This window comes from Bombyx mandarina, chromosome 15 (genome assembly GCF_030267445.1).
Source record: "Bombyx mandarina strain Sakado chromosome 15, ASM3026744v2".
In the NCBI taxonomy this organism is placed as follows: domain Eukaryota; kingdom Metazoa; phylum Arthropoda; class Insecta; order Lepidoptera; family Bombycidae; genus Bombyx; species Bombyx mandarina.
In genome coordinates this window covers 7,952,983-7,978,772 of record NC_143221.1, presented here as the reverse complement: position 1 = coordinate 7,978,772, position 25,790 = coordinate 7,952,983, and the positions used below count along the sequence as shown (strand labels likewise).

At 34.4% G+C, this 25,790-nt stretch overlaps 1 protein-coding gene and 1 long non-coding RNA gene across 2 annotated transcripts in view; one reads left to right on the top strand and one right to left on the bottom strand.

Moving 5' to 3' along the window:
- Window positions 1-536: 536 nt before the first annotated feature.
- The window catches only part of LOC114249358 (uncharacterized), a 61,966-nt gene continuing 36,712 nt past the window's right edge, over window positions 537-25,790 (bottom strand). Inside the window, exons 2-10 of the mRNA XM_028182888.2 lie at window positions 18,671-18,911; window positions 3,021-5,916; window positions 2,696-2,934; window positions 2,516-2,592; window positions 2,069-2,444; window positions 1,857-1,987; window positions 1,603-1,752; window positions 1,175-1,332; window positions 537-803 (exon numbers count right to left, since the gene is read on the bottom strand). Of these exons, the coding sequence (XP_028038689.2) occupies window positions 683-803; window positions 1,175-1,332; window positions 1,603-1,752; window positions 1,857-1,987; window positions 2,069-2,444; window positions 2,516-2,592; window positions 2,696-2,934; window positions 3,021-5,916; window positions 18,671-18,746 (4,224 nt within the window). The 5' untranslated portion in view covers window positions 18,747-18,911 and the 3' untranslated portion in view covers window positions 537-682. The remainder of the gene's footprint in view (window positions 804-1,174; window positions 1,333-1,602; window positions 1,753-1,856; window positions 1,988-2,068; window positions 2,445-2,515; window positions 2,593-2,695; window positions 2,935-3,020; window positions 5,917-18,670; window positions 18,912-25,790) is intronic.
- On the top strand, window positions 10,416-12,949 carry LOC149501454 (uncharacterized). The gene is made up of 4 exons (XR_016324235.1): window positions 10,416-10,516; window positions 10,693-10,764; window positions 11,220-11,340; window positions 11,432-12,949. It is a non-coding gene; the product is annotated as an uncharacterized LOC149501454 (long non-coding RNA).

The following is a 25,790-nucleotide window of genomic DNA, read 5'->3' as shown; positions in this document are numbered from 1 at the left end:
CTCCAAATATTTTGCTTGAACTCCGTCCGTAAATTGAACGTGGTGCGTCTCCGGTAGAGGCGACGCAATATTGGCACCGTCCTAAGATAACATTAACATTATACGATATTAAGTATTGTTTATATTTACACACACACACAGACGAATGAACGTTTGGCACACATAGGCGTTTCACGCTTACACCCTGGCCTTCATTCACGACTACAGTTTTCTGAGCAAATATAGGTATGCAAAGAGTTATCTACAGAATTTCTCGTAGCCTCACCTACGATAACAGTCGCTTAAAATAAGGTGAGTTCTTATTCTAAATATTTACATCTCACAATCAGTCGTAATTTCTTTTATGTTTGGCAAATCGATCTTTTCTAAGTAGTCAATTTAATTACATAATAAAGCTTTCGTAAAACAGAATGTATAAAATTGCAAAGGAATTACTTGTTTGGCACTGCACGTCCTAAATAGGCCGGACTAATTGATATTAAATTTCTCATACAACCCTCGTACTCTATAAGGAAAATGTATATGATGATAAAGTATTTCACAACCTGTCTTTGATGTCGGTGATAATTTTGATATTTATACAGTGTGAATTGAAACAGATCTAAACGTACTAGAATCAAGACTTTAAGGGTATATTGTCAAAGTTTTGTCAAGTCTCAGTTAGCAATATTTCTAAAGAAATCTAGAAGTTGCTGTCGTAGTCGGAGCGTCGTCGCGGGTAGTGAGCACGCGGGTATTCGCCCGTGTAACCGTATATTTGGGATCCACCTCCTGTCTGTCCATATATTTGGGAAGCACTGAATCTGAAAGTAGAAAGGTATTTTGGAAATAAGCCAAACGCTCTGAGCAGTTTTTAAATATTGATAACCTATAAAATCTATGGTGTTTTCTTTTATTTTAGAGCTTCAAAATTTACTAGTGGTCGACGTATTTTAAGATCACATATCTAAATCCGAAGTCACATCTCTCGGATCGTAGAGATACCTTTTTAAAACTATTTATTGCGTAGATATAACAAACATGCTGCTGGTATCTACAACTACCAAACTTATAATACTCCTTGTATCAGTACAGTCCTGTTATGCTTATTGATGTTCCTTAAGCACCGCATTGATCGGCCAACTAACTTCCCGTTTACATCTATAATATAAAATCGTGAAAGTGTTTTTCTTACCCATAACCATTGTTCGTTGGACCATAAGTTTGTGATCCCCGACCCGAATCTGGCGTATAATGCTGCATATATTTCTGTAATTGCGGCGTCCACTCCGATCGCCAAGAGTCACCAGGGTTCGGGTATGCTAATTGCTCAATGAAAGCAGTTGACATACGCTGTGAAATAAAATCACATTTAGTGATAAAATGTACTGAAACCCCTTTTATGATATGAAGGGGTCAGATCTTCTGAGATGATTTGAAGAGTTCCATATTTTAAATTTCAGCCATATAGATGTGTGTAGATACGTAATTTAAGTTTTTCAATCTAGAAATGCATTTCTCTTAATCTTAAGTAAGATCTTTATGGTTGTCCCAGCCACACAAAAAACTCAAGAAATTTAGTATTAGGCATTAAAATATTGTGAAAGCTTCTAGTTTTACTACCTTTCCTGATGGAAGATAAGGTAAGTCCCGTTCTTTTAACTGATGCATGTCATCAAAGCCACCCATATGACTTTTGTCTAAATCTCGAAGCATCTCTTCACTCAACGGTATAGGTGCTTTTGCCTTGGCACTTTTTTGCCGATTCACCAACTAAGATAAATGAACACAGGAAAATTTAGTAGTATCATAATACATTTAAATTAAATAAACGAATATACTAAAGGAATTATTATAAATTATGTTTTATTGCTTACGACTGTAACTCCAAAAATGACGACGAATAGCAGGGAGGCTAATGCTATGACAATAACTGCAATGCCCCATTGAGGTAAAAGTGATTCTTCATCAGGAACCACCATTGTAGGCTCATCACGCTTCGGTAAAACTATAAAATATAATTAAAAAAAGTGATAATATTTAAGATAAGCTGAAGCTATTAAATCAAAAAAAGAAACATTGTACCCACCAATGAATTCCGTATATGCCGGATCCATAACAAATTTACCTATCTCTAATTTTCCTGCCGATTTATCTATAGTTTTTGTCATTTTTTCGTTACTTTTTTTCATTCTATCTTCATCTGGTTGATCTCCAAGCATCACATCTGGATCAAACTCATCATCGTTTCGTGGTGTTGTTACCGTTTCGACTACTGAGCCTGGTCTAGCCTCATGAAGTGATTTATGGAATATTTTCTTCAAATCTAGCGTGTTTATTCTTTCTTCTACATTGTTCAGTTCAATGAAATAGTCAACCAGAACAGAACCCTCACTGAATCCGTCAATTCGAATATTTTTATACCATTTTCTTAAATTATCCGATTTCGAATACACAGAATTGAGCTGAAATTAAAATAAAATACTTATTTCTCTTAATTAAACTAAACGGCAATACTTATTGAAAATACAAGTACCTCTTCTTTGACATCTTTTGCAAGATTTTGCCATTCGTCTGTATGGTGATCTAGTAGTTCGGGTACCCACTTGACTCCTAAAATAGAAAAAAATAAACAATAAATGTTTTAAATACTTATTGTAATTTACAGTTTTCTACAGTGTAAAAAGAAAACATAAGAATGATATTATTTATGTACCTGAAACAATTTTGATAGTAGCTGCTATATCACATTCTTTACGGCATACACCGGGAGTAGTCGAAGGTGGTGGTACTGGGGTCGTAGTTGTCGTAGTCGTGGATCGTCGTGTCGTTGCTTCAGTACTAAATTCAGGTAGTGGACTTGTAGCAGTTGCATTTCTCTGAGCTTCCAAGAGCTTTTCAATCGAAAATGGAGTTGTCGATGGTGAAGGCCAGCCCGTGAATTCAGTTGAAGCCCTATAATTAATAAAATAAATAATTGTGTTAATAGAGAAAAAAACAATATGCATTTTAACGTACGTGGTGGGATAAAAGTAACATACCTGGTGGGCCATCCCTTTTGTATCTTTGGTGTAACGGGTGATGGACCTAATGATTTAGGTGTAGTAGTTTTCCTATTGACTTTTCCTCCTGGTCTTGAAGGGAAAACTAATTTGATACCCCCTGGTGCTTTGGTTGTAGAACTAGACGAAACAGATTCTGTATCTGTATCATTTAATTTAAACCCTGGTGGTAATAAGTTGGAAACGTCGGCAACGGTCAATTTTACAATTGGACTTTCGTCTGAATTGTTTTCTGTTCCGTTCAATTTGAAACCTGGAGGTAGTAGCGCTCGGATGTCGACAGGTACTGCTATAGGTTTTATGACTTCTTTTGGTTTTGTCTCTGTTGTGGCGCTTAAATTAAATCCTTTGGGCAAAAATGCTGATATATCCACAGTATTTATATTATTCAACAAACTAACCGTTGTCGTTTGATTTATTAGTGGTGCTTCTGTAGGATTTTTATCGCTAGGTGGTAGTAATGTACTTGAATCGTGCTTTTGGATTTTTTTCACCTCTTCTTGTGATTTATGTTCTTTCGGTCTGTATTCTTTAGGAAGGAGTGATTTATCATCTAGAATAATAACCTTATTTTTACTATTTATTCCAGATGATCGTGCTTGCGTACTATTTATAATTGGTACTTCATTAACACGAGGTCGAGATGTACTTGTTGTAGTCGTGGTCGAAGTAGTTCGTTTATCTTTGAACGACGATCTAGGTTTATATCCAGCAGGTAAGAGACCCACAGGCAATTCATCCATTACTGTAACTAATTTTTTCTTTGGTTTCGGTGTTGTGGACGATGTTACTCTAGGTGCAAACTTTTTGACCATTACTGGTAACGGTTCTGGTGCAGATCTAACTGTTGTCGACGGTGGCTGAGTACTCTTCAAGGTGAAAACATTTGGAACTGCAGGCGTGGTTGTTGTAGTAGTAGTAGTAGTAGTTGTTGTTGTTGTGGTAGTCGTAGTAGTAGATGGTGTTGAAGTTTTTTCAGTTGTAGATTCTGTTATAAGTTCAATATTTTTGTTCTCGTTGTCTAAACTTCCTGATAAAACAGCACTAGACAATTCTGACTGTATACTGTCTAATTTGTCATTAATGTTTTCTGTTGATGAACTACCACTGCTAGCACCAATGTCTTGTTTTGGGTCTCTGGTTACATTTTCTTGATCTTCTTCATCACTGTCATCGGCTAAGACTTGTTTCTTTTCTTCTTGTTCGACAGTTGGGAAAGGTAAAAATCGAGCACCGGAGACACTTCGACTTGTTTGCACTGAAGCAACAACAATCCAGCTTTCTGTTGTGATCGGTGATGAGGAATCATTCAGATGATTCTTAATTGTGGATAACATAGCATCAGTTTCTGTATTAATTTTTGCAGTACTAGGAGCATATGTTACATCAGGAATAGATATAGTACCATTCACAACACTTTTCGTAGTCACAACTGAAACTACTTCTTGTCCTAAAATAGATGGTGGCTCAATAGAAGTTATTTCTTCCGACACTGGTATATAAGTATTAGGACTTGTCAATTCTTTTTTACCATCTAACTGGTCTATTACTGTTGTGTCAACAAAATGCTTAAAGTTATCATCTTTAACCATTGTATTGTTAGGATTCGTTACAAGGACATCGAAAGCCTTTGTCACGTTTGTTTCTACACCATCTGTGGAGCTTTCAGGCTCTTCCGTAGAATCGTAATCATCATAAATATCGGTTACATGTTCAGAGGAATGATGTGGCGTCTGCACAGTTGGTTTGACTTCCGAACTATCTACATCATCGTAATACTCAACAAATTCCTCGTCATCCAAGATATCATCATTATCCTCATCAACGTGTGTATTACTAGCAGTGGTAGTACTTGTTGATATAGTTGTTGGAGCAGGTGATGAAGAGCTAGTTGTTACTTTAAGGAATTGGCTTTTATCTGAATTAGGTACATTATCGGTATTCATATAACTAGCATCAGGCTTACTATCGTCAAATGCTTCAGAATCATCAGTTGTATTAGGTTTTATGACTTGAACGTCATGTGAACCCTGTGTGTTTTTCATTAATTCTCTAAAGGTACTTAAATCGCTAATTTCTTCTTCAAGAAGTGGTTCCAAATCTAATAAAGCTTTATATTCGGTAGAACTATGATATAATATGTTAGCATTCGTTTTTACCGGTGTCAAATTGTTTCTTGTGTGGAAAGGTGTATTTTGTGAATTCGGCTTATTATTGGCTAGCGGAGGAACAAAGTGCGAAAACCTTGCAGGTTTGCCATTCAATTTGGGCTTGCTAACAAGCTTAGTAGGATTGTAGGTTGTAACTCTGTGCTGATCGAATAGGTCTTGGTTATCAGTGTCAATATCTATGTCATCACGAATTAAATGTCCATTCTGAATGCTGGTTTTTAAACTGTTACTACCGTCAAATGGAATGTTTTTGAATCTATTATTTTGTAAGTAATCAATGTCGGGATTGTTTAAAGTTATTTGACCCAGAAACGTTTCTGGTTTCGATGGATCGTTTTGATAAGCGACCGAGTGGATTTGTGAAACTTCAGGTCGTTTTGTAGAAGCTGGATGAAGTTGAAAATTATAAGGTAATGCAGGTCTAAATCTCTGCCGCTGCGGCGTGAATTCTGGTTGATTAATATAGTACTGGGCTCCAGACTGACTCCTTCCTGTAGGTAGTTGAAACGGTGATGGATTTTGATTGTAGTTTGGGCTAGGAAACCTTACGTTTCCTTGATTATAAAGCGGTTGTTGCGAGGGCCTTGGGATTCTATAACTGTCACCGTGTTCAAAAAATGTCGTCGGTCGAACATTTGAAAATAAAGGGGGTTGAACTTGAGCAAAACTTCGTTCCACCAGTGGATAGTCGAAGTCATTTTCATCTGAAAAAGAAAACCAAAATGAAGCAATACTTAATAGTAGTAGTCATAATAACTTGTAATACGCATTTACAACTATGAAATCACAATAAAAGATTTATACCTGCGCTACGTAGTAAAAGTCTACTTAGATTTAAGTTCAAGTATCTTTCTGCCATGTTGTACGGTCGGACGCTTAGGCGGGTATTTTACTATTGACGGGGTTGGAAATTTGCAGATAGACGTCTATTATTACTTATTACATTAGATGGTGTTTACGTTGCTATTCAAATCGGTACTATTAAAAAATATTGAATTAACTGATACCGTGTTTTATTTCATTTACTTCATTTTAAAAGACAAAGCATTACCACTTGTTTGCTCCGTCCTATGAGAGGATAATATACTAATTGACTTTAGTTTTCTTTGTACAGAACACAATGCTATTGGAAACCATTTTGATGCAATCTGGACGAAACTTTTTCCTAAATATGTAATATTTCGTTGATCATAAAAATGAAAAACATAAATTATAGCTACATATGAATATAGTACTTATCTATCTGCTTATTTGTAATGTTTGCATTACTGTTTTACGTTTATGTGTAATCGAAAGATATGACGCTTCAGAAATTATAAAGAACATGTAAAGCAAATGAAGTAGCTATAATACATTCTACTTAGAATACACGTTTGCTTGGCGAATATAAGTTACGATTTGGAACAGGCGACGTGTCGCGAAAATATTCCTCGAAAAAATGAAGATACGCCGGATCCTAATCACATTTTATGGCACCGTCGCCAAATTATTATGCCCTCGGTTTCGGCGTCCACATCGTCGGAAGAGATAATCTCGGGGAAATTACTTTCTTGCGGATCATATCCCTAATTAAGAATGGCGGCGGTCCTCATCAGGGTTCGACTTGAAGCATCGTTGAGCGTAATAGGAAATCGATAAATTGGCTCGCTCATAAACTACACGAGTCTCAGGGATCAAGTTTTTAATAATGTAACCGATTATTAAGGTTATCGTTTCCGTGATTTAGCTTTTACTTACGTTTGGTTTTCGAAGTTGTAACGAGGTTGATCTTAAATAGATCGAGATAAAAACAGGTCAAAAATTAAGTAAATCTATGTCTTAGGTACCTTTTTGTCTGGGAATCTTTGGTTTCAGTCCTGGTAATTGGAAGTATTCGAGTGACTTTGACAAAAACAATCTACAATAGTCGAATTATGAAATCGAATTCGTTGACTAATTAGCTGTCAGTTTCAAAAGGATCAAAGGAATCGTTCCCAGTGCGGTCTTGGAGACGTCGATACATTTTTTCGATGAAGTTAGCTGCTGCGAAAAGTGAAATTTCCCCCGGGATGTGCCATGTTTTGAGGTTATATCGCGCCGAGGCTAATGTTTGCGAGTCGATGTTTGCTTTAGCTTTGGACATAGTGTTAATGTACGGTTTATTCAATCCCTTTCAGAGACCAGTGTTTGTGTTAGCTAACGCGTTTTATGTCTTGTTTCCATAACCTATATTGTGTTGGTTAAAATAATAAAAACATTAAAAGATTTTAGGAAAATACTGTAAAGTTAAAATCTTAAAAGTATTGTCATTTTATTGAATCAAATTTGATTGTACGATTTTAAAATACCTATGATAAATGATGTAAAGATATTAGCGTAGCGATAGGATAAAATATAAGTTTCCAAAGTTTTAGTGCAAACACCAACAATAATCTCATGTAACACCCTTACATTTACCTAAGTGTTCTTTATAGTTTTCCATTATTGCATAGTAAGAACTTTAGTTTACTTATGGCGTTGTGATGATCCCAGTAGATATTAATCCCACTAGTCTATTACCACAGTCTGTTTGGACAGGACCGTGTTCTGCGGTTGCAAATCTTTAACGATCATAACTTAACTTACGTTAACAGGAATTGCCATTAAAGTTGGAGACTGTTGAAAGTGATCTATAATATTTTCCAAATTCGTCTAGGAAAGACTAATCACAGAAAGTTTTGTTTGTTTTTTTATGTGATTATTGCGATTCTGTATGTTTGAAGGGTGAGATTGCCGTTACGTAGTGCAATTGAGACTGCGATCTCACGTCTCAATGTAGGTAGTGGCATGCATTTCATGATGCCCTTGGACTTCGGTAACCAATTAATAGAAAGTCGTTCACATGTCTGAGAAAATAAAGTGCATTTTCTACCGGCCTAATGACGCAGGATTTCCATGCAACACAGTAACTATTTAACAATGCGGTTGGGCCGTGGGCTTGGGCAATCAGAAGAAGAATCGCGCGTCTTAAAGGTATGAAACTAGTTAAGCCAGTAACTGCATTTGAACTTCGACCTCATATCTCGATGTGGACGACGCGATTCATGTGTTGTTTCTAAGAAAATTGGAGACCGCTTTGGACTATATTGACTGAAGGCATCTTGGCTAGTGAAACAAAACCAAATAATGGTAAAAATGTGTTGAAGTAACGTATTCGCACTAATTTTATTAAAGGCTAAAGTGGCAATAGGGACGGTCACGTCTGTCGAGTCAACGACGCCAGGTGGGGGAGGAAAGTCCTCGAATGGAGGCCACGGATGGGTACCAGGAGCGTGGGGCGCCCTCCAACCAAGTGGACCGACGACTTAGTGCGCACGGCGGGAAGTCGTTGGATGCGGAAAGCGGAGGATCGCATTCTGTGAAAGGCACTGGGGAAGGCCTATGTCCAGCAGTGGGCAAATAAAGGCTGATGATGATGATGATGACTAATTTAATTATTTTTTTTAAAATCGCAACATTAAAGTCCGCAGCAATACGTAATTGTTATTGTTTATACAAAAGCGGGACAAATTAAATAAATCGCGAGTAATTAGAAGGGCACACTTGTACCCTGAGCACACCTGCACCTGACGTGTATGAAAGGGACTCTCAACTTTATGGCTATACACTCGGCGTTTTTATGACTTTGCTTTTTACATTTTAAAACTTTCGCATGCAGGGAATTATCAGTGTGTATCTACAAAATAAAAAAGGTATGTCATTACATCACAAGTATGTTTGAAGTGCTTAGAAAAACTTTTCAAGTCGAAGGACAAGTACCACAAGAGAAAATTGAAAAACAGTATTAAAAGCGGTGAACCCGCTGAAATTGTACTTAAACATTTTCTATTTCGTTTCTTTTAGCATTTAATACATTAGTATAAGAATGGTGAGAAGAGTTACAAGTTGTGTGCTTTTTATCTATATCTATTTATTATCTCTGCCGCGAAGAAACTATGTACCCGGCTGAAGAGCAGGATATCCTTTGAATTAATTCCGCGGATACTACGACGTCATATCTCAAGGTGGGCGATGGTATTTAGAATGTAACATGTATAATCTCCGGTAATAATAATAAAAAATTGGAACCAGACCGAAAATACATTTTTTCATCTTCACTAAACATTACACCAGGGGGGTGCAACTCCCATACAAAGGAAAATAACATACAACTAGCGTCATCTTTAGGAACCGGCGAGGTCATTTTTGAAACGTTTTGGCCTTAATGAACTAATAAACTCACTAGATGGCAGATACGAGTTCTGACTCAATAAAAAAGGTTAGCGTACTTTGAAGCAGTGCTTCCATTTTTAGGGAATTCTCCCTTTTTTAGGGAAAAATAGCTGATATTTTGGATGATAAAGACAATTTAAAAAATATAAAAAGCAAAGCCTATACTAGTAACTGTTGTGAATTTTAAAATAAACGGTTTTTAAAGTAAAACAATGAACATTTTATTTTATGGAGAGAGAATGACATTAAGTCGAGTTGACAAGTAAAAGAATAAAACAGAGTTGTGTATAAAAACTATTAAGAAGGTTTGATTCAACAGTAACCCTCTAGTAAAGTAAATCATAGATTAAGCCACTGCTTTTTTCTTAGGGATTCCCCAGAATCCCAATAAGTATAATCCGCCAAACTTTTATTTACCTATTTTCGTTGATGTCACCAGAACTTACTTGTATTGTAATATACAGGTACTTCATGTACCATGAAAGATTATCATGGTAATTTCATTTACGAAAACCTTGTAATTGTCATTTCACTTTTGCTAGCAGTTCCTTCTTCAAAGACTGAGGTGGAAAGATTATTCAGTGTTCTCAAATGTAAAAACTGACAAAAGAAACAGGCTTTCTAATGAAACCCTGAACGGCTTGCTTCATAGAAAGTTCCCAACTTTGCCAGCAAACAATTGCTCAATTTTAGAACCGAACAGTGTTAGGTTGCGTGCAGCAAAAGAATATAAAAGAAATGCGTCGACTTCCTTGAAAATTCTAATCCTATAGATCTATGATCTTCTGGGGGCGTTTATATTATATATACCTACATTAAATAATATGCTGTGGTTTATTTTCTGTATTTTATTTATGCTTTCTATATAAAGGATTTATGAAAGTTGTCTAGGAAATTTTAGGGATAAATTCAAAAGAAACTAGGGTAAAATGTGGTAAAAGAAACGTAAATGGAAACACTGCTTTGAAGTTTTCAAAATTCCAGGGCCGTAAAACAATCTCAAAAAAAAAAAAAAAAGTTTTCAAAATGTCGTAACGATTTAATTTTTTAAATCATTTTTTTTTTGGTCTTGGTGTGAGTTATTTTACGTTGTAGTATTAATTTAGAGCATCTTTTAGCTTTATGAGAATATTAGACGATTAGACATTGAGAAACTCTGTTTTGAATTCTCTTTAGACATAACTTGGTTCCAATACTTTTTTCTTCGTTAGCGTTTCGTAAGCCTGTGTAACTATTTTCGTTTCTTACAGAAAGTTTATTATTAAAAATCAGCATGCCTCGAAGATCGAAAATGAAATGCTATTTCGGATGCCTTGATAGCGGTGAGTTTACACTATTTTCCCGGTATATTATTTGCTAACAGAATTATTATTCATAATATAATTAAATGAATTAGCACCAACTAATGGTCCTTCCTATTTCTGCTGCCTAGCTATCATATATGTTAAGTTTGATTAAAACAGTCGGTGTTAAGTCTCGTACTATCACACACACAACTCAGATAATAAAATTGTCTCGAGTGGGTGGAAGTATTTATGTTTTGCAACTCAGCGTATTATATGCCTATTGTCAAGTGGGCCCGAACTAGTTTTTTGGAATGATCAATCAGTCATGCTTTCCTGTTTAAATAAAATACAGCACAATTGATCTCACATCCAAAGTTAGATGATGGCATTCACATTTTGTTTCCTGGTGTTTGATAACCAAGTTACACCAAGTGGCCTGTGACCACGTTCATCCTTCTACCCAATATAAAATAATGTTTTTATTTTTGTAGACAAAGGTTTGATAATGACAAAATTTTATGGAAAAATTATAAGGAGCACTAAAATGTCTGAAACATGAAAAGATTGATGCACTATATTTGAACCAGAACGTGTTATGTAATATATTAATTTGTAAGTATGATTACATTAACACTAAATTTTTCATGGTCGTATTTTTTCAATATTTGTTACATACTTAAGATACTTTGTTTCTCCGTTTCAGAAGAGAAACTGATTCAGCAAGGAATGTGAACTCACAAGGGATCTTAATTTTTTTTAAATATGTTTATAATTTATAAATTAATAGATGAAATAGTTCATAAGAACTAAATTGATGCCAATTTTGTTTTAAAATAGGTTGTTTAGTTCTTATAGTTATACTATTACGTTTGAATAGTTGTAATTAGTAAGTTAGTAATATATGAAAATACTGATATAAATTTTTGTAAATGAGCTTTTGTAAATTCTACGAGAAGATGATTTTAATTAATGATCAAAAGTCAATGATCTTCAAAAGCATTATTTGCAATTATTTAGATTAACTGTGGAATATATTTGCTAAGTTGTGTTTTCTGTATGAGCAGATATAAATGAAAATGCCCAAACATGATTATGTTTCTTACATTTTCATTATGTGAAATCAATATGCTTGTGACTGAGTATATTAATAATTTATTAAAACTTAAGTGATAGACAGCAACCCCTATGACACTGCTGAAGTTTATAAGCACTGGTGACCACTTATCATGAGCCGGGTTGTGTGCTCGTCTGCTGTTGAGTGCAATAAAAATTTTCGAGACCCTTTCTATTATTTAGATGTAATATTAATGTACATTTAATTTGGATTAAAAGATAAATTTACATTTTATGTTTGCATGTGTATGTTTATAATTCATTTGCATGTAACGAACATCAGTTTCTTTTGTAACAAAATGCAAACTAATGGTTTGTAATGAATGTAATTAACTTTAAGATGATTTTCTTTCAATATGCTGTTTGTTTCATCTAGTATTACCAAAGCTAAAGCATCAGAAACGTCAGAATAGAAATAATTTAGTTAAAGAATAAAAGTATAACTATTGTAATCATGTCTAAGATTACTATAAGTGTCATTAAGTACAAACTATCAATATTTAAGAGTACTTTAAATCATCATTACATTTTTTAAACATTTTTTGTTTTTTTTTTGCTTTTCAAATCATGTAACAAAACGTTTGTGCAGAACAAAATGTCACATGTTATGAACATGATTGTGGGTTGATCGTTTCTTAAATTTCTAAATGTTTATAAGAATGCTAAGAATAATTTAGTATTCACTTTAGTGTGTGTATTATCTCTACAATGCTAGTTTAAATGACAATTATTGTATGACGAAGCATAGGTAGTATTTATAGATGTAATATTTTCATACAAGGTCATGATCTGTCACGATCAACTTTAAGCAAGAACTGCTATCATTAAGAAACAAATTTATTAAATTTAATTCAAATTGTCTACTATGTTTATAATGGAAAGCTGACATGTTTATATTTCGCACAAATGACTTAATTGACATTGAATGATTTGATTATCTAGACTTAATTAACTTTTAGATAACTTTCGATTTAATGTTAATAAGTACGCTAGTAGGATTAATCTAGAGGAGTTATTGTTATTCGAAGTTTTATACAATTGTACGTTCATACAATCTTTTAACCGAAAATTGTTTGTAATATAGGGAAATTAAATAGCTTACAGAGAATTACAGCTTTTTATTTTAAAAAACTGTTTTCTCTCTGTATGAAAAGATCTTATCGATTAGAATGCTGAACACAATCAAACATACCTTAATATCTCATAAGTACTACCGGGAATTCCAGCGATTCTAAACGATAAGATTTTTTCATAAAGAGAGTTATTAAAAATATTAAAATTACTAAAAAAGCCACCTGGTGGGGGGTAGGGAGACTAATAATCGACCGTAGCGACGCCTGCTGGACCGGGCTTTAACTAAAGCAAAAATAAAAACGAGAGTTGCGCATCTATCTCTAATATATTAAGTGTATAATCTATGCATTACACGTTACAAAATGTAAGTGACATTTATTTGACAAATGACGTAGCGCAATCCAATTCGAAAATAATGAAACAGGTTGCTTTTTTCTGGCACAAACAGTTGCTATGATTCAAGAACTCCAGTCCATAAATCGCCAGTCGATTTATAAATCCGTTGGTACAACCCCGACCCCGCGGAAGATGTACCCGAAATTTTCATGTTATTTATATTACATAAAAGGCTTTACAATGCGAATTCAACACTGCGAAACTTCACCCAAAACTGTTCAGCGATATTTAAACTTATTTTTAGCTAACTTCAAAAAAGGAGGAGGTTCTCAATTCGACTGTAAGTTTTTTTTTATGTTCTTTCCTCATAACTTTTGACTGGGTGAATCGATTTTGATGATTTTTTTTTATCAGAAGGCTGACGCTTTTCGTGAGGTCCCATTTCAATTTAGTCCAGTTCTGATAATGGTATCCATGAGAAAACCAGAAAGTCTTAAATTTGCATTAAGGACGTGCGTGACAAATAGATGAACAACTCAATAACTCAATATCACGCCAACCGATTTCGATGATTATTGTTTTTAGTGTATACTAGCGGCCCGCTCCGGCACCGCTCGGGACTTTAACAGCAATTTCAACGATATTTGACGTTGTATAATATTTATTATTTTTTTAAATAAAAGAACACTTATTGCGGCATAACTATAATAGTAGACATACGCTGTCGCGACACTCGTTTGTAAATGATAATGTGTTCTACAAAGTCGTAGCACATAATTTTATTCTATCATGAATAGTTTTCGCAGGGCACGCGATGTAAAGAATATTTTAGGTAATTTTTTTACACCTTGGGTTACATTATTGGAGTTTTAGTAAGGATCACTAATTTTTTTCAAAAAAGACTACACCCTATGTCACTCGGGAATAGTGTAGCTTCCAAATAGTGAAAGAATTTTTCAAATCGGTTCAGTAGTTTCGGAGCCTATTCAATACAAACAAACAAACCAATCTTTCCTCTTTATAACATTATAAAGATTAATTTGTCTTGGAATATTTTTTTTTTTGTTATTTGAAGTCAGTTTTTGTTAAAGCATGTCTATTTACAATTATTAATCCATTTAATTTAAGTTCAAGTATCTTGTTCGTGTCGTATTTCTCGTAAGCACCGTGAACCCCCTTTCTAGAAGCTCCAATAAAAGGTCAAATAAGGTCATGTAACAAAAGGAGATTTTCGTATATTCTAACTTATAGTGCGACTTCGAGAATTTTTTAATACGAGGCCATGAAATCCTCTGCCACTGAAACTAATGACGAAGTTAATTGTGGTATAAACATGTGATCAACAGTATTTCAACTTGTGATATTAATGTAAGGTATGTAGATATTTATATACAAGGTATTTAAATACATATGTGTTTATTTATTCGCAAAATATTATCATAAAGAAGAGTTATGCTTTAAACAAGCCTAATGCTAAATAAACAACTTGGTTATTGTTCTACACCTTCATAACTTTTAATATTAAAACAATTCCTGTTACGGGATCGGTGTATCAATAACTTTGATCCTTCGTGAGAAGGGTTAGCGCAAGGCAGCTCTTGATAAAGGAATTTGTAATAAAATAGGCCTCCGCAAAAATCGATCACTCTTATTTTTGGCTCGTGAAAAACACGAAATTTAACGAATTTCGCAACATTGCTGTTACTTAAATAATTACATTCACCGAAATTCATTATTATATCGGATTTGTTTGTACAAAAGACCACGATTTTAAAGCTGCAACTAGATTTTTTAATTTGATTACTATAATTTCTAAATAGTTTCTCTGAGTATTGTGCACTCAATTTTTCTTAAAACCTACGTGAATAAATGTCTTCATATGACAAGACGTGCTCTACAGTCTACAAAAACATCTTATATCTGACTTCTTACTGGTACCAACGTCAGGGGAAGTTCGACACGGGTGGGCGGAATCCGCCTAATAAATGCCACCTACCCATATATTTTGGAAAAGGATCACGTTTTATATGGCATTTATCTTGCCCCTATCCACTATGCGGTATTGGATATTGGCAAAATAGATTCTGTAAGAGCACCTTATGTAGTTCATTCACGTATGCCGTTGATATCTCTAAGTCAGACCCGTCCTTTGAACGGGCACTACGAGTACATCCTGTCACATGGTGTGCGTTCACAAGATTTTTCTTTTATGTTTTTTTTACGATTACCATTTCAGGAATATAATCTGTCTATATAAAAATAATTTGCTGTTCGTTAGTCTCGCTAAAACTCGAGAACGGCTGGTCCGATTAGGCTAATTTTGGTCTTGAACTATTTATAGAAGTCCAGAGAAGGTTTAAAAGGTAGACAAATATGAAAATGCTCGGAATTCAATAAAAATAACAATTTTGTTTTCCCTTTGATGTATCTCCCTTCGGACGGATTCCTTTTGTTTGTTTTTAGTTTATTTTATACAAAAGCTTAGGTCATTTATTTATGGATTGAGGCACTACGACGTCTGCCGGATCAGCTAGTATAATATAAATATCGTTCTATTATTTTCTATTTTACTGCTACTTAAGTATATTCTGAAGGTATTGTCGACATTATTTAATCAAAGAACTAAACACGCTTTTACCTTTTACTATAAGTTAGTGTTTTGGGTGATAAAATAATAAATTAATCTAGAACATGCAATAAATTTAGAGCAAGTTTCATTGATAACGAAGTCTGTTCCAGACAACCAATAGGTGAAAGAATATACATATTCATAGCTACGATAAGGGCGTGTAATTAAAAATGGTTAATCGTAAATCAAAACTATCAAACTCTTTCATCTCCTACTTTTATCTCACTTACGGCACAAAATGATATGCATTATTTGATTACAATATGGATATTAAAACGTCACGAATTTCTAAATTTGAAATGTCAAATTCGTGCTTTTTCATTCCAATTAGAGTTTTATTCGTTTATAAACAACATCGGCCTAATTTTTGTGGTAATTTAAAGGTCAAATGAGCTAAGTGGAATTGGTTGCATGTTTTCTTGCTGTATTCTATGAGACAATTAAAAGCACTTTTGCGATTTACTCTTGCGTTTTTTTGTTCTTAAATATCATATTATTTGAATAGTTTACAGTTTTCGTGGTCACGGACGTCAAAATGCCTGACCGCATGACACTATGTTATGACTTCGTATATTTCTTCTTTTGATATTCCTTCGCATGCTTACGACTAACCAAATCCGAAGAAAATACTATATTCTATTATGTGAGTAGTCTTTGAAAAGATGTTCATAATCTACGGTGATCATACGTCATTAGTATCGTATGCCTCAGTAGCGGTAGTATAATTACTATAAATTTTAAATAGCATCAAATTTAAACTAATTAATTGTTTAGTATTTATATAAATGAGTCAACTATTATCAAAGCCGGCAATGTGACTTTTGGACAATTATTGGTAAATCAGAAAAACGAATTATTGACTTTGTATTCCATTGGCAGTCACAAAACTCTTCTGATCGACATCTTAGATAAATAACAGGTTAAGTATTAACCTGTTATTTAATGCAGGTTTTGAACCGTATTCTTTGAAGGAGACGATTATATTCAAATCAATCTGTATTGACATATCAATAACATTTTTTTGTCCAAATGCACAGATTGCCACCTTTGATAATAGACGACTCAAATATCCGATCGATGTAAGGTTTCATTTAAAATATTTATCTCTGGTAGTATAGGACAAAATAAAGAGGATATTTAGTATACTTCAAAGAACAAGGAATGCCTTTTAAACCTATTTAAATGTATTTTACAACATGTATTTAAATAAAAAATAAAACACTTTCTGGAATCAGTTGAAATTCAGTCTTATCTCGGCTTAGGTGCATTTCCATAAATCTGCCTACACATGACGCCCAAGCATTCTACATTATGCTAAATGGTAAACTGCGGTGTGTGGAACTACTCTAGAATAATAAATAAATAGAGCGAGCGCCCGTGGTTTCTGTCGGCATGTGGGCGACGGACTTGCATTGTCCGCCCACATCTTTGGACAAACACGGACTTTATGTCGTTTTGCCTATTTTGCTAGTAGTAACGCTAAATCTAGTAAGCCGACGTTGCAAGGTCAAGCGGCTTTTTTTGTACGTCTACGTTCTGAAAACTACTCGCGATAAAAAAAAAATGTATTATTACTGGTGGTAGGACCACTTGTGAGTCCGCGCGGGTAGGTACCACCACCCTGCCTTTTTCTGCCGTGAAGCAGCGTTTCGGTTTGAGGGGGGGGGGGGGCAGCCGTTGTAACTATACTTAAGACCTTAGAACTTATATCTCAAGGTGGGTGGCGCATTTACGCTGTGGATGTCTATGGGCTCCAGTAACCTCTTAACACCAGGTGGGCTGTGAGCTCGTCCACCAATCAAAGCAATAAAAAAAAAAAGTTAAAATAGGATTTCAATTGTCAAAATATTTTTTTCAAGCGTTCGTTTGTGAGTTAACAATAATATAAAGCATTGTATAAATTCTATTCTTATAGCGTCTTGTCGAATAATGGTAAAATCGAGAAATTTGATTCGATCGCTTGCGATGAACGAAATAAAAGATTTTTTTTGAGTTGCCTCAAGATAATTGCGAGACAAAGCCCTATTTTTGGTTGAAAGGAATCTTCGAAAAGACCGATAGGTATATGTTGTTTCAATACAGTTCTATAATTCACTGCATTATCTATATAAATGTTCTTTGTGTTTGATCAATGAATGGCCAGTAGATCCGCCTAGCCTGGGCGGTTTAAATTTTATTACATCAGTAATCATCTGATTAGCGAACGAGCTCAAGGCTTGTTAAATCAAGTATTTTTTTAATCTATGATTTTTTTAAGTAACTGTAAAACAATAATATTCAAGTGAACAATAAAATTATTCTCAATCATATTTTCTATATGAATAGGACTTTTATTTGTTTGATGTAAGTCGTTATTAAATTTAAAAGTAAAATATTTTCGAAATTGCAAATACAACTTCGTCATTGTAATGATTTTAATCGGCTTTCCTCGACATTTCAACGTTCCCACTACCAATATTGAAATATTATGTTCTCACAAGTCACGTAAGTCCGAGTTTTATTATACTGTTTTTATGGTAGGATTGTGATATTTCAGGTTGTTCTTTAGATGACCTTTCAAAGAGTTTTTAGTAGTGGCACAGTCCTGATGCCTCTGAACTTTTTATGTGAGACTTAATGTTAACTTAAAAAGGAGTAGATTAAGGTTCATCATTCTTTGTTAGCAAAATTAAAATGCTGAACGCATATTTTCCTTCCATAAACATCCTAAAATGTTAAATGAGTCCAGTTTTTCTCAAATTACCGCTTACCAAACAAAATGTTTTATTTGTTTAAATAGACGACTCTTACCTTGACATTGCGTGTCTTTTATAATAAACAGCAAGAAGGCTGCGATCGTCACGAACCTCCATCGTCGCCGCCCCATCTTTGTTTTAGATCAATTTTCACCGTTTCATTTAAAATAATGTTTTATATCGCTAAATTAGCGAATTTCAATCAGTAACTTTCAATGTATCTTGTGGCTTTGCCATAATTGGCATCAATGAAATCGGTAAGCTCATTGAATATATGTCACGGAATGCTGTCACACCTGTAACAAAAAAGAAACGAGATATTATAGAGACATGCTTACAAGAATAAGTGGGCGAGAATAAGATCTTAAAGTTTTATTTATGACTTGAAATATGTTATTCGTAAGACGTTTGTTTCATTGGGAAACTATGAATTTGATATTAAAAACCCTAGAGTCTTGATAGTTCGTGTGAGCTCTTAATAAAACCTTCATTTTTAAATCTCAAAATAAATGTATAATGGAAACAACTGACTTACTGAAAATAACATGCATTTTCTGCGCATAATATTAAAATACTTTTGTAAAAAACTATTATACAATTTGTTGTGATCGTAAAATTGTTTAAAATTTGCAACACATAGCATCGTAAATTTATTCGTAAAGCTATCTATATTGCTCGTGACACTGTGAGCCTGCACGGGCTTCGGACGGGGACCGATCCTCCTACAGGGGCTTAAGGGGGCGTGTGGGATATTTGCGTCTCGAAGGCCGAAGATGGTATCACCAACCTGCTCATGTCAACCGTCAAGCAGTCATGCCTTCCGATTTTCTAGGTTAAGATAGTGATTATAGTATACAATTAGGACACCAGGTGAACCGTGAAATTATTAAGCAAATTAGTCGCAAAAAATAATAAGGAATATAAACAATAGATCAATTGATAAATAAGCACAAGGGCACGACCTAAATATACATCCTTCAACAAACTCTGTCGCCAAAATCATTAAGCCTTAAATTGAGTGCGTCCCATCAACTGCGAAAGCGAAGACGAGGTGTCAGGTAGTGGTTAAACTTTACAGATTAGTTGCTGAAGTGTGTCAATAAACGATCCAATACTGTTAAGGTTTATTAGTACATGGTCCTCGGGCTGTCACCCTCAATACAAACTTTGCTCGAATCGTGCCGTGCACCACTTGAGCTGATCTCGCGTGACCACAAGGACTTCGCTTTTGCCTTATAAAGAAACTTTAGCGGTAGGCGTGCGTACGGTAGGGCCAATAATTGACGTGATCATAATCATTGTGCGAGTAATGAACATAAACACGACAGGTTTTGATAATCGGTGAATATCGCCGGATAAAGAGTATGGGTATGGTATCAGTTTAAGTTGGATATATTTGAATATTTGTATTTGTGTTATTTTACGTGTCAAATTGTTTTTAAATATAAATAGGTAGATATGACGTGCCATCACCCATCTTAGAGTCGAAGTCTCAATCTTATTGAATTCACAGGACGCTCTTCTAGAACTTATGTCAGTATTAGAAATTAGAAGATATTCGGAGAGAGATAATAAGTGCAAAAGCGTTTGCTGTACAACAATAAGAAGTACATGGTACTATCAGTTTGTAAAGGTCTGGATTGCAAGGATCATTGTTACTATATAACATTCTTTGGCTTTTAAAAATAGGTCGAACACTTTAAAATTTAAACCCCATTTGGTTTCTTTGTCTAATTTGTTCTTTACTCGAATATCGCTTGATTTACATCTACAACCATTGCCACCGACTATTTGAGAAGATAAGGTAACCGCCCTTATGTAATTTAAAACAAGTTTGTCGAGAATCTGTACCTACATTGGTTTTCAATTGCGTAACACATAAGAATTCAGATAGTGTTCAGAGAAAGTAGTAGCGCGCCTTATCCTAATTGTGAGAAGTGAATAAATCAAATTTTAATTAGCATAAATTATGGACATTGTTATGGTCCTACATCCAAATCTGTTTGTAGAAAGCAGTAGAGTATGGCCGAATATTTTTCGTACGCACGCGCAGCACTGCGTTCGTGGTCGCCTAATACACTAGGACAGTGATTCAAAGATTCCATAGCTGTTCTTAACATTCGCTAAAACCATTTTTTCGATAAATAAACGAAATAGTGTTAGAAGAATAAAAGCCACAATTTTTTTTTATTTCTGGTAGCTAATGGTGAGTTCGTATAAGAGAATTTTCTCCAAAGAATTATCTAATGTGTTTGTTAAAATTCATCAACTCATTAACTTTACAAACATGTACACAAAGTATCTATTGAACTGGAAAATGTTAAACTTCTATGGCAATAGTCGAGTAATAAACAAAAAAAAAATATGTCAAAAAAATATTCTTATTAACTATTGATTTCGGATGTCTAATCAGTATTTGTAGAAAGGTAAGGTGAGCTAGTCGCAACTTCCGGCATTGCGTCCGTGTGATTTTGTTCACAATTATGCAGTGATTGTTCTTATTGTTGAAGCCCATGTGGCTATTGTAAGTTTTACGTAACGCAATCACGGTATATTGACAAACGGGTCGGCTGCTTTGTTGTTTCGTGTTTGCAAAGCTGAGAAAATTCATCTCTAGGCATTGAGGATAAAAAAAAATCGGTTGTCTGTAAAGTCGGTTTACTGACGATAGTTGAACGTGACAACGTCATAAGAAAATACTGATGGAATGATTTTATTTTTCAAAAGAAAATTTTAATTTTATTTGTTTGATAGATATTTTGTATGGATATAGAGAAGGAGGTAAATGGAAATCACTATTGAATTGATCGTGACGCTACAATTTCTCTCATGACGTTTTCAATGTTCAAATTAAACTCGAATTGACTACGGCGTTCCATGATCGCGTCTTTGTTGTCGTCAAATAATTTGTAGTTTATTGCCCGTTTAGCCACGTGTTCGTGGAACGCCTCAGGGCGAGGTAAGGCCGCATGAGTCATGTTTTTTCGTGCGTGCAGCCGGCTCCATCGAATTATAAGACGTTGTCATGTCAAAAATTTAAGTTGAACGAACTTGCAATAATACCGGTAACCATATGACCCTAAATGTGATACACGGTAATGATGCCCAATAATCGAAACGTCATCAATCATTTTATAAGATTTGACAAAGTCAAAATATCAGAATAATATAATTAACAACACTTTACGGTCTGAGTTTGTATTTATTTTATGGAATTTGTTTTCTGACGTTTTAATTACAGTCACCCGCTTTGTCCGTTGTTTTTTATCTTTTGGACGATGGAATTTACATAATATATTCATATACTCGTACTTTACATATATGCATTGGTTGAATACAACAAGAGGTAGTGAAATGTATCGTGACGTCATGTTCGCGTCACGTAGCCGGCGGCGTGTCGGTGCCGTGAAAGCGGCGCGTTCTGCCTCGTCGAACAATTTCACGTAAATACACAAATACACTCAGATACGCCTTTGATTTTTTTTTCAAATAATTACCGTTTCTTTTTTGAAATCTATGGACAGACTAGTCTTGTTAAAGTGCCCGACTAAAAAAAAGCAGAAAAAACGACAAATATTTATTTTATCCTCATTTTGTATTTTTAGTAAATTAAATGTTGTTTTCTTGATAATTTTGCTACCCAACATTCTGTGAGCAAGATGTAGACTAGAACCATAGATAATACACTTAATATTTAAGACTAGAACTATCTGTACCTGTCTGTCTGTCAGTTTGACCCTGTCTGTCACTGTGACTATTATTCCGTGATTATTCCACGCCTGTTTATATGTAATAATGTCGAATTTTTTTTTCATTTGACATTATTATATTTATACGTGAAGCGAAAACTTTGTATCTCTTTTTACGAAAATTGCGCGGACGGAGGAGTATGAAATTTTCCACACTTATAGAGAATATAGAGAAGAAGTGCAAAATGCTTCTTTTTTTTTAATAATGCACAAAAGATACGCTAAATCAATTAAGAAAACATTACACACACTACACACCATGTATTTGACGCACACACGCATGGATACTATTTATTGTCAAACTTTTGTTCTTGGCGTCTGTTGTCAAATTGAGAATAGATTACTTAAATATTGTTTGTTCATATTTTTTATAGTGTAGCCTTGGCGAAATTTGTGATTATAGAAGTATAAAATACAATCATAATAGTGTACAAACTTACAATTCCAATTAATTATAGTCGAAATTCGACTACTGCGGGACCTCTAGTTATTTAAAAGACTTCTGTATCGAGAAATATTTTATTCATCCTTCTCGATACACAAGATGTTATCTAAATTTCATAAAATTTTATTCAATATTATTTCATTTGTTTTTTACGATATAAATAGTAAATTACTGTGATGTTCGGCTTAAGTTTAGAATTTGTATCTTTAAACCAAGGCATGCATGAGACAGCAAAAGAAAAAAGTTTAACAAGAACGCACTGATTCGGCACAATTATGTAAATGTCCTAATGAATGCGAACGAGTTACGTTGTTTTTAGTACGAAGTTCGTTTTGCTTAGTTTTTGTCTGTGTTTTTGTTTTGATTTAATGTTTTGAACGGCCTGTGGTAATTTCGGGGAGTTAAAAATCAAGTTGTACACCTACTTAGATAACAGAATATATATATAATAATTATAGATTACTTTTATAAGAAAAAATATAGGGCATTATCTGTTTAATATTTTGAAAAAACGGATCTAGATTGTTTGAACAAGTTATTGTATTGTGTTCTACCTACATGATTTCATAAGTTACACAGGATGTAGATGTTATGTAAACGTAAACTTTCTTAAATATCTCTAAAGAGCTGTTGAGTTCACACCAACAATTGATCGCATCAATTCAATTAAATTTTGTATGACTGGTGCGTCATTTTTTTTACGAGTATACCGCAATACTTTTTTGTGGAATATATTATAAATAATTAAATATGATACATTTATATAAAAAATGAGGACCTTTAAAGCTAACTACAAAATTGAACATAAATCTTCCAGTTTTCCTTAGGTTTTGAAGAGAATATTTTATTGCGTCAATGAATTTAAATATTCATGATATTAAATAGGCAATTAACCATGCAAGTAATTTATTGCATTTTGATATATGTAAAAAAGTAAACAGCTAGGTTTGTGTGTCAATTGAAATAACAATCGCGTTTTTTGTTTAAATTGTTTGTAATAACTGCATGCGATGTTGCATGTTCCTGTCAATGAAAATTGCACAAACTATTCGATAGATGATTAATTCAAAGTTTTCAATTTTAAAATTGCTATTAATTGATAACTAACACTCTATGGGGTTTAAAATTTTTTATTGCTGTAGAAGGGGCAACCACTGGACAACCTGCCTGGTAGTAACCTGGTAGTAAGTAGTAACTGAACCCATATACATACATACATCACTAAGTGAAGTGTGCCGCTCATAATTTGCGTGGTAGGAGAATCTCATAAAAGACGAACAATCAAACAGATGAAGTCACAAATATCAACTTCGAAACAGGGCTGTTTTAGAATTTTCAATGACCAATCTACGTTTTTTTTTTATTTATTGCTTCGATGGGTGGACGAGCTCACAGCCCACCTGGTGTTAAGTGGTTACTGGAGCCCATATACATCTACAACGTAAATGCGCCACCCGCCTTGAGATATAAGTTTTAAGGGTCTCAGTATAGTTACAACGGCTACCTCACCCTTCAAACCGAAACGCATTACTGCTTCACGGCAGAAATAGGCAGGGTGGTGGTACCTATCCGCGCGGACTCACAAGAGGTCCTACCACTAGTAAACGGTGCCCAGAGAGATACGGAACAAGCAAGGAATAGCCAGGAGAACCATGCCATGTCCCATGTCATGATTCATTTGGTGTTAATTGGTAACCAGTGCTTATAGATGTCGGACGTAAATGCCGCCACCACTTTGAAATTACAAGTCGAACATTCAATGTATTTATTCCAGCAGCGGTTTTCCTACCCTTCAAACCGAAATAGTAGGAACCAATGCTTGCGAGATATGTGTGCTCATTATTTGAGGTAATCACACATCTTGTTATTGCGCAATAAAGCTGAACATACGATTTTAAGAGCCGATCGGTAATTAAAGTTACAATGTGAATTTACGTGAACGAGTAATATAAATATTTTCTTAACCTAATATAATTTTAATTAACCCTTTTCTAACAAGTGAGAGTCCATTCTGTCATTTTAAGTTATGTCATTGTTTTTCGCGTCCAAATATGAAGAAGGCAATTAAAACTTTTTACTCGACCGTCCAAAATTAACAATGTTCAATGTTTTTTTAACGTCAAGTCATTAATGTTGTTCGAATACAGATTTGCTAATATATATAAAAAATATAATATTTTTTTAATAATAAAAACGTTAAAAATTACACTGCATTTATAAAATTTTACTGGTGGTAGGACCTCTTGTGTGTCCGCACGGGTACGTACCACCACCCTGCCTATTTCTGCCGTGAAGAAGTAACGCGTTTCGGTTTGAAGGGTAGGGCAGCCGTTGTAACTATATTGAGACCTTAGGACTTATATCTCAGGGTGGGTGGCGCAATTATGTTGTAGTTGTCTATGGGCTATAGTAACCACTTAACAACCAGGTGGGCTGTGAGTTCGCCCGTTGAAACTTATCCGTATCTGATATCTACCGCAAATAGAATACTAAGTATTGAAAATCTGCCAAAAACAATCAATCAAGTCAAATAATCAAGGTTTAAGGGAAGTAATATCTTAGTGACTTTATCACATTTGATTACAGTTATTTGAAACATAATGTTTAATTTTTTTATCAATAGGTATCCTTATAGATTGCCATGCCATCTTATAGATAGCCATGCGCTAAAAAACCCTAGTTCTATGCTTTCTTAGTTTCTACATAATCACGCACTAGTTTGCCACTAGTACTGATAATTATTGTAAGAGCAGAAGATACCCAGGAAAAATATTTAGTGTAGGTTTGGCAGTTTACACACTACTTTGTATGTTGCTTACTAGCCCTCGCATATTGTTGAAAAAACCTCTACCGTATCAAGTTATAACGGCTCCATTATACCGAATTCCAGGATTTCCAACAAGCTATTCTTATACCATATCCTGATGGTCACAACACAGCTAAGCTGATTCATTGATATATAACCAGTGGTGCAAGAAGCG